Consider the following 17,191-nt stretch of genomic DNA (forward strand, 5'->3'; position numbering starts at 1 on the left):
ATGTTAATTACTAACACGAACCATTAACTTTTTTTTTTTTTTTAATCTTAGCTCCACTAGAAATTATCACGAATTGTATCACGGAATCGATACGTTAAACCCGCATTTTTTCCTTTTGGAAAAAAATCCCAACCAAAAACGAAAAAAAAAGTTTTTTTTCACTGAAACACCGTTTCTAAACAAAATATTTAAATTAAAATTATTTTATAAATAAATTTAATTAAATTTATATAATTATAATTTTTATGATTTTGAAAGACAATATAGAATAAAAGCGGGTTTGTCGTAAACGAAACTGTCATCCGAGAGAAAAGTGTATAATCAATAAATTTTATAACTATTTTAATTTATTTTTAATAATAATAGTATTTTTTTAATGAACTTTTCTCTCGATATTTTGAACAATGTCCTGTGAATTGACAATGGAGAGAATATGTCTCAACATATCAGATATGTGTGTATTTTTTTAGATAACTAAAAAAAAAATGCAAACATCTCTGTAATGTATTCGTGGAACATGCTTCATTAACTCTCGACAATTTATTTAGATCATTATCAATATTTCAAGAAAAGAGAGAAGTACAAGAAAATTTTTTATAACAATTTTATTTGACCAATTTAAAAAAAAATAAGATAAAATAGTTAACCGTCGTTAGAGAAAAATATTTTAAAAATAAAAAAAACTTGTCTCTTTTCTTGTGCCTCTATAGTATTTATGAAAACATCTTCACATCGAATTTTAAAGCATTGACGCAATAAGCGATGTTTAGATAAGTCAACATTATTTCAAAATGATTTTCAGTTTCTTTTCTGTTAAAAGCATCTTAGAATCATCAACGATTTCGGTTTTTATCGACATTCGTTTTCGTTTGTGTATACCTCGTCGTGCGTACTTTTTTTTCTGATGTAGCATGCTTTTCTTTAAAAGATTTACAATTACTGTGAGTGAAGTTAATCTTTTGTCTTTTTTTTTTTCTTTCTTGAGGAAATCACCGAATTACTAAATATCCGCGTGTTTCCCTAATTGTCGTTTATACATCCGTTTTTATAAATAATAATTTTGTAATTAAAAGTAGAAATTTGTGGGATTTACACTATTGTAAATACAGCCATTCCCATTGAAATTTTACATTTTAAATTTAAAAAATAATAACTAAATTTAATAATTATGGAATCAATTAATTTACGAAATTATAGTTTATAATTAATAAATCAAATTTTTCATGGGTAATAAATATAAATATCAAAATTCAAAGAAAATTACAAAATTACACTCAGAAAAAAGATATGTTTGAACCAAATGTACTATTTTTTTTATATTTACCCAATTTTTTGGTTAGTTCAAACAAAATTTGTTTAATTCAAATAAATATTTATTTGATCTAAATAACTGTTTGGTTTATTTTAATAAATGTTTTGAATAAAGAAAAAATTTAATTGAGCTAAATAAACGTTTGGTTTATGCAACCAAATGTTTGGTTAACTGTATATTAATGCATTTATTTTGTTGATTTAACCAAAATTTGGTTGCTTCAAACGAATTTTTTTTCTGAGTGTAAGAAAAAAAATACATTTTCTGAACATTAAAACTACTATTTGATTTATAAAATAGATATTGTAAAAATTACAATACTAGAAATGGTAAAAATTATAACACAATATCCGGTATTATATGAAATGTAACAATTCATCGTATGATAAAAATTATAATATTCGAAATAATGAAAATAACAATAAATGGTATCGCAAAAATTACAATATCCGATATTATAAAGGTCACAATACTAAATTTTGTAAAAATTACAATACTTGGAATAGTAAAAATTACAGCACCGGGTGTTCTAAAGATCACAATACTTAGTATGATAAAAATTACAATAAGTCTATTATGAAAATATTAATATCGTAAAAATTAGTATTAGTATCGTAAAAATTACAATACTTGGAATAGTAAAAATTACAGCACCGAGTGTTCTAAAGATCACAATACTTAGTATGATAAAAATTACAATAAGTATATTATGAAAATACACTCTTGTATTATAAAGATCACAATACTTGGTATGGTAAAAATTACAATACTCAGTACTATTATAAAGATTACAATACTTAATATGATAAAAATTACAGTATTAATTTCACGATATTTAATAATTGCATTTAAAAATCTGTAAAATATTGAATATTCAAATAAACTGTAAAAAAAACTAAAAAATAAAGATTAGTTTAAAATTTTTGGGAATGGCTGATTTCAATAGAATAAAGTAAAATGAATTGCAGCATCCATTATATTAGTGTACGTGTAACATATGTTCGTGTCTTTTAATTTATTTTTTTTTTTTTTTGTTAATACTAAAAATCCAAAGTAGATTTATAATAAATGCCGAAGTCGACAGTTGTTTTGTGCGGCACTCGCTTGTTCGCTGTACACTATACGCAACGACGCTTTCGGATGCCATTAACAGAAAGGGTTTAGCAAATTCATTTATGTAATGAACAGTGAGAAAGTAAAGCCTGATTATTGTTGTTGGCAGTTCCTGAACATGGCGTCGGTGTTTATGCGGATTTTTAACCTGATCTGCATGATGCTACTCATTGGTCATTGGAGTGGATGTCTACAATTCCTGGTACCAATGCTTCAAGGCTTTCCCAGCAATTCATGGGTTGCCATCAACGAATTGCAAGTGAGCATCAATAATAATAATAATAGTAATAATTAATAATAACACCTGCCGAGTTTATTTGACATTTTACTATGACAAATTTTACCATAAAAGAATAAAAAATTTTTCTTTTCCTAGGATTCGTTTTGGTTGGAGCAATATTCGTGGGCATTGTTTAAAGCCATGTCACATATGTTATGTATAGGTTACGGAAGGTTTCCACCGCAATCGTTAACCGATATGTGGTTAACGATGTTAAGCATGATCAGTGGTGCAACGTGTTATGCACTATTTCTCGGTCATGCGACGAATCTCATTCAATCTTTGGATTCGTCGAGAAGACAATATCGAGAAAAGGTAAAATTTCATTTTTTTATAATATGAAATTAATTAATATAAATAATATTAATTTAAAAATAATTATTTTTTCTCCTCTTAAAAATAATAAAAAAAAAGGTGAAACAAGTAGAAGAGTATATGGCCTATAGAAAATTACCGAGAGAAATGAGACAGAGGATAACGGAATATTTTGAACATCGTTATCAGGGAAAATTCTTCGACGAGGAGTTAATTCTCGGCGAACTTTCAGAAAAATTACGAGAGGTAAAACAATTTTTAATTTCCTTATTAGATTTACTTATATTACAATCGTAATCTACTAATTTTCAAAAATTCTAATTCATAGAAAAATAAATTATGTGGAAATAAATTAAATGCCATTTGAAGTAACGATTCAAACCAAATTGAAAAAAAATACTAGATAGAACAGCTAAACCTTCAAATAATTATTAACGATTCAATTAGAATCTAAATTAATCTTGATTGTGAAAACTGTTCCTGATCTTGAATTTTAATTAAAAAACTTTTCCCTTGCCATCTTGTTAATGATCTACCCCTTTATTGTCAACATATAGGATGTTATAAACTACAACTGCAGATCGCTCGTTGCATCTGTACCATTCTTCGCAAACGCGGATTCAAACTTTGTATCGGACGTCGTCACAAAGTTAAGATACGAGGTTTTCCAGCCAGGTAATTAAATTTAATTCATGTTGGATTTGGAATATTAACAAAATTTCATTAAGTTAATGAAACCGCACTATATGTAATTAAACAATCTATCAATCAACATTTAAAAAACAGTTTAGTTCATAAATTATATAAGAAAAAAAAAATTAACAAATTTAAAGAGAACATTTGTTATTTTATGAAATCAAAAGAAAAAAATAGTTATTTTAAGTTCCCTTATTAGGAAATTTAAGTTGTTTTAAATGCGACATAAAGCGAAACGAAAAAAATATATGATGCTATTAAAAGAAGAAAAACAGTTCTTTTTTAATGACTCCATATATACAGTTGATATATCTATTAAAAGATAATTAAACCATTAAGATTCGTTTTAATAATAAAGTCCATCATTTCAAAACATAAATATATATGTTAGTTTTTAAAGACTCTTTTTATTTTACTAAAAAATGATTATTTTTCAGGCGATATTATAATAAAAGAGGGTACAATTGGCTCGAAGATGTATTTTATTCAAGAGGGCATAGTAGATATAGTTATGGCAAATGGAGAGGTGGCAACATCATTATCGGATGGTTCCTATTTTGGGGAAATTTGCCTTTTAACAAATGCCAGGAGGGTGGCTTCCGTTCGAGCTGAAACCTACTGTAATCTCTTCAGCCTCTCGGTGGATCATTTTAACGCTGTTTTGGACCAATATCCATTAATGCGGCGGACCATGGAGAGCGTTGCCGCCGAGAGGTATAAACTTTGGTTAGGTTTGTTCTATCGAGTTGGTGTGATAAATAGATGTCGATATCGCAAAAACCCTTTCCTCCCATCGCTATTTTTTACATTATGTACAGTTCGAAATTTTATTATAAATATTGAATATATATTGTTCAATTGTCATTCCATCACCTTTGCTATATATATATATTATTCTCACGCACTCATGCACAAGTGCATTTTCTCTAAACTATATTATTATCTCTATTTATCTCTATACTTTACTCGATACATGATTTTAGGATAATTATGCGATAATTAAGAGAAATTGAGAGAGAGAGAAAGAGATGAGAGGCTGTAAGGAAATGGTTCTTCAAATAAACGAAAAGGACATCTAATAAGACTATTTCGATACTGGCCTTCAAATCGAGTGAAAGATATTAATATATTTATTTTATAAAGGTTTTTTAAAAGATTATTCAAAAGAATATAAATGAACAAATAAAAGAAATTTATTTTTTTTTCAATTGGAAAAATTATTCTTTTGTTTTGAATGTTGTATAAAAAGTATGAATTTTTTTTTCTAAATATTAATGCATTTAAAATGCTCAAGAATTTTCTGCAAATATGGCTGATAGTTAAATACATAATTTATAAAAATTAACATAAATTCAATTTTAGACAATTTTATTTATATAAAAAATATAAAATACATTTATAGAAAAAAAAAAATTGTCTGACATAAATTGGCCATATCTACTGAAAATATCTTTCACATTAACGACTGTCGCTAAAATAATTCATTAAAAATATTAACTTGAATTTTAATTTTAGTGACAGTAAAAAACAAATCGTCGACAAATTTAACATAAACGCCTCTTTACATTCGTCAGATACTCTTGCAAAAGTTGCTTATTATAAACAGTGGATTCTCAAAAATCGAAGCTTTAGAAATCCTTTTTTTTTTGCATTTTAATTTTAAAAAACCATTTTTTTTTTTTTTAATCTGAGAATCTACTGTACTTCTGTATATAGTAATATTCATATGCAGCACATGAAATATTACTATAAAAGAAACAGAATAACCACCGCTGCTTTTACAAATCGTTCGACTATCAGTCGCTTCAAAATTTTTATTTGTCGACTATTCCGTCATTTTAGAAATTTTTAGCACCAGTAAAATAATTTTTTTTTTCAAAATTGTGCTGCTTTTTTACCATAACTTTTAATTATAAATTTTATGAAAAAAATACTATTATAATTAGCCAGAAAAAAAAAATTACAGAAAATTTTTAAAGAATTTTTAAAATTATTGGAAGAAATCTGTATAATGTAATTAAATTTAATTTACGATATTGTAATTAAAAAGAAAAAGTGGTTGCTAAATTTTTCTCGGTCAATTGTGAATAATCGCTGGGTGTTTTCATTCCTACTGTCCCTACGCTTAATTCAACTTTTCTCTGCAGGTTAAATAAAATTGGGAAGAATCCTAATTTAGTAGGGCATCGTGAAGAGGATCTTGGCAGCGAATCGAAAACCATAAATGCCGTCGTGAATGCTCTTGCGGAACAGGCAGCTCACGCAAGTGCTAGCGAAGAATCGGTAATCAATTAATTTACATCAGAAAAAAAACTAACTATTACAAATGAAGCGAATTTTTTTTTTTTTTTTTTTGCCAATTTCACAAAACTATTTGTAATATTTACAAGACAGTAAGTAAAATTTACAAATCATTTTGTAATATTTACAAGACAGTAAGTAAAATTTACAAATCATTTTGTAAGATTTGCAAAATGTTTTGTAAAATTTGCAAAATGTTTTGTAAAATTTACCAAACTGTTTTGTAATATTTGCAGAATATTCAGTAAAATTTATACAAGACATTCTTATTGGATTTACAGGACACTTGGTATAATTTACAGACTAATACAAAAAAAATTTTTTTCTCCTCACAAAATGTAAATTAAAAATATCGAAGAAATTAATTTTTAATAAATTTTTCGCAGGTTCACAGCTTGGAGCTGAGATCATTACCAGGGAGTCTGCTTCCTAGGCCAAAGTCTGAAAATAATTTTGCAAGCCAAGACCTTACGAGGGAAGGGCGAAAAATCTTCCACAAGAGCGATACTTTCCACAAAGACTCGTATCAATGACGACACTCGATTTACTAGCAAACACAGAGGTACTAAAGGCCCATTTTTGTTCAAGACTTTTGGTGCCTTTATCAATTTACGTACCTGCTGTTATGCATTATGAACTAATTATATCTAATTGACTCGAGAAGTGCAGTGAACGCTCGTCAAAACTCTAGTTCTCTAAACCCCCCCCCCAGCCCCCAACAAAATCGGTATTAACGTTGCCTTTTTATTTATTTTAACAATGCTTCAAAACTTTCACCTGCGAAGAATTTATTTTCTTTTTGAAAAAAAAACCCATAATAAACATTCCCAAAAGTGAATTTTATCAAAACATTATAAAATATAGAATTCGTCCAAACTTTTTAAGTGGCCTATTTGTATATTGGCATTTATGCTTTTTAAAATACACATTGAGCAAAAATTATAAAAAAAAGAGATAAACAAAAGGTGACGATAGTTAACCTGTGAAAGTTGCATTTTACGAAAGCTATATACAAATTCTATACCATTAGACTTGTAAAGAATTAAGATTTAAAAAAAATCGTAGCATAGAGATGAATTTTCATTATAGAATGAAAATTCACTTTTCTATATCTACAACATGTAAATAATGTACTAGAAAATCAACGACAAAATAGCAAAAGTACTTTCACAGAACTAGACGTGATTTAAAAAAAAAAAAACCAATACTTCGATTCTTATATTTTGTCATTGAACAAAGGAATTAAATACTCGAAAAAAAAATCAATTAAAAAAATCTAAAAGATTCTTTATTATATATAAAAAAAAAAGGCGCCGAGCTGTATCTGTAACAAGAAGACTTTTCGTCAAATTTAGTTGAACTATGAATACTGATGAGCGTGTGAATTAAAAAACAAAAAAAAAAGCAAAAAAAAAAAAAAAAAAATAGACGATTCTTCTCGTTACGAAGTAAAGTAGGCCTAGGAATTTAAGCGAATACTGTGTCCATCGTGGATCTATTCCTAATAATGTGAAAAAAAATCGATGCGTAAAATTGTGATTTTTCCAGAAAGAGTTTCATATCTTAGAAGAAAAAAAAAATAAAAACGATTTCTTTTAGCTTCAAGTGAGAAAGATTGAGATAATTTTTAGACGAACAAGATTGAGTGCGAATTATCGCTTTTTATTAGTCTCTCGAACTGACCTTTAGAATAATTATTATTATTAATTCCTTATTTAATCAAGAATATGCATATATATATATATAAATAATATAGAAATAAAATATTTCAGGGAATCTATTCAAATTTTTAAAAGGCCACAAATGAAGTTATTTTTTTCTTTATTAAACGATTTTTTAATTATACTTTTCAACAATAATCTCATATATTGAAATAAATATTTTCTTTCTGAATTTTTTTTTTTTAAATTTCCTCTAAAAATGAAAATATTTTTCAATAAAAAAAGATGACTCAATTTAAGAGGAGATTGATTAAAAGAATTTTAAAAGGGAAATCCTCTTAATTTAAAAGAAATACATTCGGTTTATAAATATTTATATAAGAATAGTTTGATTTTTATATTTTGGAAAAACACAGAAAATTAAAAGGTATTAAAAGAATCTGCAACGCTTATTATTTTAATCCAATTTTGCTTATTTTAATACCAAATTGATTAAAATAATCAAAATTGGATTAAAATAATAAGCGTTGCAGATTATTTTAATGACTTTTAATTTTCTGTGAATAAAAAAACATTTTCTATATAAAAATTCAAAATAAAAGTTCAATCAATTTTTTTTGGAAAAAATAACTTCATTAATGATCAGAACTGGCTTTTTTGTTTTAATCTTTTCATTAAAAAAAAAAAAGAAAAAAAAGTCCATAGCATCACAGAGAAAATAAAACAGTGATATTAATCTAAAGAATATTTTCAGTTTGAGTGACTTAGGTTCAAGGATGAAATCAGGGTAAGAGATATAATATAGAAAAGAAAGGATAATGACTCTTAAGTCCAAAGACTTGTTAACTTGTTGAATGTTCTTTGGACTTTCTTTTTTTTAGAGTTTTGACATTGTTGAGACAAACATTCAGAGACAAAAGAATCAGGGATTGAGAGAAACTTTATATAATACGTTAAACGAAAGCAGTGTGTAAAATAAATAAGAGAGCGCTATAAATATTATTATTAAGTAAATTATTATTGTTACGATTGCTATAGCAATGATTGCTACCACAAATGCATTATTAGGAATTACAAAAAAATATTGACTGTACATTCAAGTTGCTATATATATATATATATGATTTTAGAATGCATTTTTTTTTATTTTACCTTTTTTTTAAAAAAAATGCCTTATTTAAGTCCCTCTGCTGTTATATATATATAATTAAGTTTTCATTATTCGCCAATGCGATTCATTAAATCAAAATTTATATACGTCTCAGGTCTGAAGAACAAAATGAACAATTTATTTATCAAATTTTAGCAAATTTTAACGACAATAATAATATTAATAATAATAATAACAATAATAATAATAACATTAATATTAATTCGAAACAAGGGACCTAAAAAAAATTTTCATTTAAAGGAATGAAACTTACAAAAAAACATTTGAAAATTTTTCTTAAACATTCTTTCAATGAAAATAAATACTATTCAATTTTTGCTAAAATAAATTTAGCTGCCAGAAATTTTTTTCAAATAACTTTCTTTTAACATTATTTCTTTATGAACTTATAAACAAATTTTTTTGTTTAATTATTAATTTAATCAATTCAAAAATTTTAATTCATTTCTTAAATCGTAATTTTCATTCCTTACTGAACAAAATTTTTTTTCTCGAAAATATTCAAATTTCTTCATTCAATCCCTGAGACGTTTCTAGTTCGCAAATAATAATAATAATAATAATAGTAATTATTTATATTTTTTTTGTCAATTAATTTCTTATTAAAAATGCTGCGCGTTTTATTTTTAATTTTCATTCTAATCACACTGTTTATATTTTTTAAAAAGTCAATCCTCTTGCATATTGAATTTATTAAAATTATTAATTAAATCAATTATTTAATGAAATAAAATAAATTTACATTTGTTATTAAATAAATTTAATTGTTATTACATAAATTTTTAATTGTTAGATAAATTTTATTGTTACTATTTAAATTTTATTATATATAATTAAATTATTATATTTTAATTAAATTCAATAATTATCTCATTCAATATTTATAATATTAAAAAAACTATAACTCGAAAAAATAACAATTTATAATTAATTAATTTTTTGCAAAAAAATTGAAAAAAATATATATAAAATTTGTTCGAGGATTGACTAAAAATTGTTAGACGTTATTAGATTAATATAAACTCTTCCTGAACCAAGTTTAAAATGAAAAACTGACGAAATAATGTATATTATAAAGAATCTGAGAAAAGTTTACAAGATTGCTTTATTATTTGCACATATGAATTAAATAAACTTGCATCCATACCAAAAAGAAAAAAAATATATATATACATATAATTGCATATATTGTACATACTTCCTGAGATAGAGATTGAAAATTCTCGCACGTATTAACACGTATAAATATGTAAAACATAAAAGGCAGTGAGAGCGAGAGAGAGCATGAAAGAGAGAGAAAGATTAAAATAAAGAAAATTATTTTTTTCCTGAAAAAAAGGGTGATAGTTTTGCCTTCAATTTGCATCTTCGATCGCCTTGTAAATTTACGACATTAATAATAGTACGTTAATTAACAAAATAAACGTACTATTATATTTTTGTCACATGAAAAAAACAACAAACAAAATTGCAATTATTTCGAAATGGAGCGAGAAACGAAATGAAGATTAACTCGACATTGTATGCTAACTATTACTGCTACTATTAGATACTATTAGATAATAATAAAAAAAAAAAATGTTATTACCAATGCTACTGATAAAGAAAAGTACTATGTTAATATTAATGAATACGGATACTAAATAGCGAACGTAAGAATTTCAAAGATACGAAAAAAGTTAGTTGTGCGTTTAAAAAAAAAAAAAGGCGTGATGCGTAATTGAAAAAAATTAGAGTGCAAGAGAGAAAATGAGAGAAACAAATAATTTTTGTAAAAGAACTGAACGACAGAATTATAAAAGACGGTGTGAAAATATTGGCAAATATACGGTCGTCCAAAAACCGGAAATGGTAAATAAAAAAAAGTCACGAAAAGTCAAATTCGAAAAAAGCCTTATAAAAAAATAAATTCCAAAAAAAAAAAAAATAAAGACGCCAAAAAGGTGTGACATCTCACTAAATATATAATAATGTATTATAATAAAGAGCTTGTAATTCTTAGGGCACTCAAGACTTTTAAACGTTCATTCAAAAAATCTTGCATATCAGGAAATTCTTTTATATTAATTATTATTATATGAACGTATCGAAAAAAAATTTATAGATTATAATAACACGATGAACACTTTTTTCTCTGCTATTATTATATAAATAATTAATGAAAATCGTGTCGCTGAATGAAAATAAATTCTACCAGTGTTTTAATATATGATGAAATATAACTCGATTCTGTATATATATATATATATATAATATATTTCATGAAAAACAGTCCAATTAAAAATTTCAAAACTTTTATAGAATCGAGATAATTATTCTGGGAAGTAAAATTTTTTTTTGTCATTTTATCCGTTTCCGGTTTCAAGGGCAATGCGAAATTTCAATAATTGAAAAAAAAACAATCTCACGCCTGTCTAATATGTGGACGATTTGAATGCTAATAAGCTTATTAGGAATCTCATTCATGAGAATCTCTTGATCTATTTTACACGGTGATTCTGGTCAAAAAAAGACATTCGATTTTCGAAACTTTATTCATTTCCTTTAAAACTCTATATAAACTTTGTAAAATTTTTAAACTGGCACAAAAATTTCTAAAAAAAAAAAAAAAAAAGTTAGAGAACTTTTCTATAAATTTATTACAATTATTAATTAAAAAATATTGATAAGTTAATTAATTTATAAAAAACAGTGAAAATTATTAGGAGAGATTTTTTAATTAAAATTGAAATTGTTATATAAAAAATTTTTTAGTAAATGAAAAGTTTCTAAAATAGGAAAGAAAAATTGTTAAATTTTCCCAAAAAAAATATCTTTAATTAAGAAAATTATTATTATTACTATAAAAATATTTTTGTTATTTAAAAAATCCCAATAGTTTCTAAAATTAAAAAAGTTGTTAATAAAATAATATAAATAAAAAAAAAATTAAACTTCAGTTAATAAAACAATAAAAAAGTTTTGAAGTTTTTCCAAAAGAATTAACTTAGAGAAAAGTTCCTTAATTTAAAAAAGTTTCCCGCAACAAAAAGAAAAATACAAAATAAAAAAAAAAAAATTCTCTAAACTTGAAAAAAGTTTCCAATTCAAAAAATTGTTTCTCGACCAAATATAGAATAAAAAGAAAAATTCATTGAAAATTCGATAAGATGTTTCAGTAATTGAGGCCTAAAAAGTGCGACGATAAAAATGAATAAGATATTGTCGATTGTCAATTTTTTTCTCTAACAGAAAAATCTATAAAAATATGTATGGTACTGAAAAGAATTTTTCTTCATTTTATCACTGAGGAAATCATCAAAGCACAGTAGCTATTTTAGATGTGCCTTAAAGTGTATTCACTTCGTGCTCTCAAACTTATAAATACTTTCTAAAGAAGAAAAAAAAACTGAAACCACAAATAATCGCATCACCAAAAAATTTTTCTTTTAAACGAATTTTTCGAGCACGCTCATTTATCGATTCGAAAATCGAATGTATATTTGTTTATAATTTTTTTTTCTTTTCATTTAATCATGAGCTGAGAAACTGACAACAATGAGAAAAAGCCAAGTAGAACGCCTTGTAAAATAATCACCCTAGAGTCAATTTTCTACCAAAAAAAAAAAAAAAGAAAAATTATGTGCGATGCCCTAAAGCGCACACGTGATTCCGCAAATTGATTTACACACGTGAGTATGTACAATATATTTATTTTTATCACCATTACAATTCAATTAATCAAAAAATTTTCCTTTTTTTTTTTTTTGACTTAAAATTATAATTTAAAAAGAAAATTTCTGGAAAAGGAAAAAAATAATTTATCATGAATAAGAAAAAATTTCAAGTGATAAAAAGAAATTATTGTACATACTTCGAGTACATGTACAGCAGGAGAATTTATTGGTGGTTTGTGGTCTAGGCTAGCAAAATGTAATTTAAAAAAAAAAAATGAAAATTGACCACGTGATATTGATTTTTCTATTAGTCGCGTTAGCTTCACCATTAAATTCTCCTATTATAAATATATTCACACGCGTGTATTATACAATTTTGCATTATATAGTAAACATATATATTATATATATACGTATAAGTGCGAAAGTATGTAAGAAAGGAAGTATGTCCTGAAGCGAAAATGTGTAAAACTCAAATTGTTACAACTGCTTCATACTCCATTTGCACGTGCTGGTGCTAGATAGATCGTTATTCTATAGAATTTTTTCCGTGAAGGACAAAATAAAAAAAAAAAAAACTGAAATCAAATCCAAAAAGAAATTCTTTAATCGAATCGAGATAATTCGTTGATCGAATCGAACAGAGGAATTATATAAGCAAACTCAATAAACACACAAACACAACAACAATCTTTAATTCGACTATATATATATATAAAAATATTATAATTATAGAAAAAAAAGCGTTAGACGAAAATTTGCATTTCTTTATATTTACTACAAAAAAAAAACGAATTCGCGCATTGGAATTATCTTTACATATATGTACTTGCCATACTGAATGCCTTAGCTGAGATAATATCGATAAAAAAATGCGAAGAGAAGTATATTATTAATAATAAACCCAAAAAAAAAGAAATAAACACACACGTATGTATAATAAAAAAAAGCGCAGTCTATACAAAAAAAAAGATACAAAAAAGCAGCAGCATTATCGTGGCGTATGTATATATTAGAAACAAAGTGACGTGCATAAAAAAAAAAATTACCACAATTTCAAGATGGTATATTTGATATGTAATACGCGAATTATAGTCGAATATTCGCAAAAAATATAGAAGAGATAAAAAATTAAAAACCAAAAAAAAAAAATCTTAAGTGAAAATGTAATAAGCGAAGAAAAAATAATAGATTTCGCAATTTATACATCGCGTTGCATTATACGACGTTATAAAGAAAAACAAAACTGCTTCTATTAGAAGATGAAAGGATTGATCATCAAATTTGTAAAACTTTCAGTGGCAATACATATTACTCAACTTCGCCCGTCCACTTATTAGACACTTATTAGATCACTCACATTTCCCTTGTTTTTCATTATTTCGAAAATCACTCTCTACCTTGAATCATATGCGAATTTTCTGATAATGGAGGCAGATCAACAAAAAATAGGACCGTCGTATTTAATAGTAGATGAATCGCATATATTTTCGGTTTTGTAAAAAACAACAACAAAAAAAATAAACGTTTCCTTTCTCCAAAAAAAAAATACAACAACAACTACGAATTCTTCCAAAGTAAAAAAAAGTATATAACTAACAATAAAAACATTGTTGTTTACGGCTTTTTTTTACTTTGGACGGCAGAATTATACTTTCATTAACCTAAAGAGAAGCTATTTAGACAATTATTATTTATTTCACACTAACATTCCTGAAAAAAAATACCTAATCGAGCAAAAAAAAAAAATTCACACACATATAACGAAAATACATCAACTTTTGTGCAAAAAAAAAAATACTGAAAGAAATAAATTTGTTTTAATGAAACAAAAAAGAAATTTTAATCCTCAATGAAAAAAAAAAGAAATTAAGGAATAAAATAATCAGTATTAATTTGTGCTCTTTGTATTTGTGCCTGAGATGCATTAGCTAAATAAAGCCGCATTTCCTCAAGAAGAATCTCTGCTGAATCCTTAAGATTCTCTTTTGTTTCAAGTTCAGGAACATCAGGAAATTCCTTTCGCAGAAGTGACAAAACGATAGTTAATTGAAATACATGCCTAAAAAGAAAAATTCCCTTCAATTTATAAATTAGATTAAAACTATATACAATATATACCCGTGTAGAAATTAAAATTTTTAATTTTATTTTTATCAAAGAATTTTTTTTAGAATAATTTTTTTAAAACAAATTAACATCATAATTATATAAAATGCATTTTAATGAAATTTTAGTTCGAAAAAATTCGGAAAATAACAACAATTTTTTTCAAATGATAGATTTCAAAAAAAAAGAAAAAAAGAAGCAAAAGGTAAGTTGGTAAAGTAGATTTCCTGCATTTTTAATTTTATCTATAAATTTTAAATTTCCACAAGGGCAGTACATATTTTAATTACTAATTTTTTCTAAACAAAAAAAAAATTCAAAATTTCAAATATCTAAACAAACCTGGCCAATATTCTCACTGTAATTTCATCTGGAGTAATTGAAAGCATTTCTAAAATACAATACTGCAAAGTACCACCATTTTTAACTATTTGAATATCTTCAAAAATCTGTATAAATGAATATTTTTGTAAAAAATCCATAAATCTTTCGCAAGCATCAGGAAACTGAATATTAAATGATAAAATTTTTTCCACAGAAATTGCTTTCAATGCAAGAATACTATTTTCAGGTTGATTATCAAATTGTGGACTTAATTTTTCATTAATTGTATTGTTTACTGATAAATTGAAATTTGGCACAACAGTTTGATAATGTTTCTTTACAGCCTCATATAAAATAATACCAGATGCATCAACAATTTCACTTCCAATAAATGGCGGTACATTAAATACTGCAGTTGCTACAACTAAATTTGAATTTGGTTCTATTATTTTTGTTGTATTCCAAATTGAATCATGAGCAAGACTCCAAAATGTCGACGTTCCATGAAGTTCTTTATCATCTTTTAAAGCGACATAAAATCTCAAATCTTTTAACCTCCTAAAAAGAGATATTTATGAAAAAAAAAAAACAATACTTATTGAATTAAAAAAAGAATACAGAAAGACGAAACAAATCTGATTTTCAAAATTCCCTAAAACTTTTCAAAAATGTCTAAAACGAATTTTTTAATTTTCAGAGTTTACATCTTAAAATTTCTCTCTCACATTATTTTTTTTTTATAAAAAATAATATTTTCGATAAATTAAATTTAAATGAATAAAAAAAAAACAATTTGCAAACAATAAATGAAATTTTCCCAAGGTGTACATAATTCGAAAACCAGGTTTCCATTTGTATAAATAAATGTGAATCACACTTCCGAGAGCATCTCAAAGTTAAATGCGGCGAAAGTACCACTGGAGCTCACGTGCAGACTGATAAGTTTATAAACAACTGACTTGCAAATTTATTTCATTATTATCTATAAAATTACTAATTTAAGATAATGCAAATTTTTTTAAATTTACATTTCCGTTATTTTTAATTTCCTTCATATATATTTTCAAATAAAAAAATAATATTCCTTTCAATTTAAAAAAAACAAACTTCCATCTTTTAACAAATTTATTATTATCTCTTTAAATTTTAATTCTAGATATTTAAAAGCATTATATCATCGCTTTAAAGCATACAGGATGAAAGCTTATGTCACATTTGTTTTAACAAATTATGCTCTTCTCTTTTTTTTTTTTTTTTTCTCGACTCACTGAAACTCTCTGTCACTGTTAAATCAAATTGCTACCAATCGTTTATATTTCATGTTGACTTGCCCTAAAATTCTCACTTCTTGGATTCCACGTTCAACGAAAGCATATCTATCACTAATATATATACCGAAATACAAATAATGGACGACCAAATTTTATGAAGATTGATGGAGGAAACATGACGACCCGATTTTCAAGAAACGGATGAACACACTTATCATCCTGACTGCACTGATATTTTACTACGAGAGAAAATATTCAAAATTGCAATTATTATTTTAAAAATTAAATAATAATATTAATAATAATTTAAATTTTTAATAAATTTTTTCATAGCCTAGAATTAAAAAAAAAAATTTTTTTAATCAATTATTAAAGTTATTTAAAAAATAATCTTTACTGAAATATCAAATTCTGCAATTTTTATCTTGAAAACATAACATCACCAGCTGACAGGAGTATTGTCTCTCGTTTGTTTATTTCAACCCACTTTTCTACATCATATATTTCTTTTTTATCAATTCATTTTCTCTTCACTATTATTTTTTATTATTGCTATTAATGAATAGACAATAAATAAATTTAAAAAAAAATTTTTTAATATAAATATTGCAAACATGTAAATTGGATATTTAAATAAAAATTAAAAAATTCTCCGCGAAGAGAAAATAATAAATAAAAAAGCATACGAGCTGCAGAATAAATTACAACGCAGAAAAAAAAAATGAGGAAAATACAAACAAAAATCGCGTGCCTAGAAATGAAAAATTATGAAAGAAAAATATGCGATATGCTCTTTGCATGCACATATATGTTTGAGGATTAGGAACTATGTCAGATTGTGTAAAAATAGTCTAGTTCAAGGATCATTAATTCAAGGACATAAAGCCAGAGTTCATGTTTAGATTAATTTTTTTATTACCCTCCAAAAAAATAAAAAAAAAAAATTGAGAATATTTTTTCAATGTTGGGGTAAAAAAGTGAA

At 25.2% G+C, this 17,191-nt stretch overlaps 2 protein-coding genes and 1 long non-coding RNA gene across 11 annotated transcripts in view; 1 reads left to right on the top strand and 2 right to left on the bottom strand.

Annotated features, from left to right (window-relative positions):
• The window catches only part of LOC127290500 (potassium/sodium hyperpolarization-activated cyclic nucleotide-gated channel 2), a 167,652-nt gene extending 156,872 nt beyond the window's left edge, over nt 1–10,780 (top strand). For 4 of the 6 annotated variants that reach the window (XM_051319102.1, XM_051319097.1, XM_051319100.1 and 1 more), the window contains 7 exons: nt 2,535–2,684; nt 2,802–3,020; nt 3,120–3,266; nt 3,578–3,695; nt 4,154–4,442; nt 5,864–5,999; nt 6,404–10,780. In XM_051319102.1, the coding sequence (XP_051175059.1) occupies nt 2,535–2,684; nt 2,802–3,020; nt 3,120–3,266; nt 3,578–3,695; nt 4,154–4,442; nt 5,864–5,999; nt 6,404–6,550 (1,206 nt within the window). In that variant the 3' untranslated portion in view covers nt 6,551–10,780. The remainder of the gene's footprint in view (nt 1–2,534; nt 2,685–2,801; nt 3,021–3,119; nt 3,267–3,577; nt 3,696–4,153; nt 4,443–5,863; nt 6,000–6,403) is intronic. The other 2 variants (XM_051319098.1, XM_051319101.1) reach the window with 1 other exon arrangement.
• Nucleotides 1–17,191, bottom strand: part of LOC127290513 (uncharacterized) — a 68,227-nt gene that overhangs the window by 29,337 nt on the left and 21,699 nt on the right. The window lies entirely within an intron of this gene.
• Nucleotides 7,401–17,191, bottom strand: part of LOC127290504 (uncharacterized) — a 29,564-nt gene continuing 19,773 nt past the window's right edge. For all 3 annotated transcript variants that reach the window (XM_051319112.1, XM_051319111.1, XM_051319113.1), the window contains exons 4-5: nt 14,957–15,496; nt 7,401–14,567 (exon numbers count right to left, since the gene is read on the bottom strand). In XM_051319112.1, the coding sequence (XP_051175069.1) occupies nt 14,375–14,567; nt 14,957–15,496 (733 nt within the window). In that variant the 3' untranslated portion in view covers nt 7,401–14,374. The remainder of the gene's footprint in view (nt 14,568–14,956; nt 15,497–17,191) is intronic.

This window comes from Leptopilina boulardi, unplaced genomic scaffold, assembly GCF_019393585.1.
Source record: "Leptopilina boulardi isolate dan_hultmark-lab unplaced genomic scaffold, ZJU_Lbou_2.1 LbouV2_70, whole genome shotgun sequence".
Taxonomy (NCBI): Eukaryota; Metazoa; Arthropoda; class Insecta; order Hymenoptera; family Figitidae; genus Leptopilina; species Leptopilina boulardi.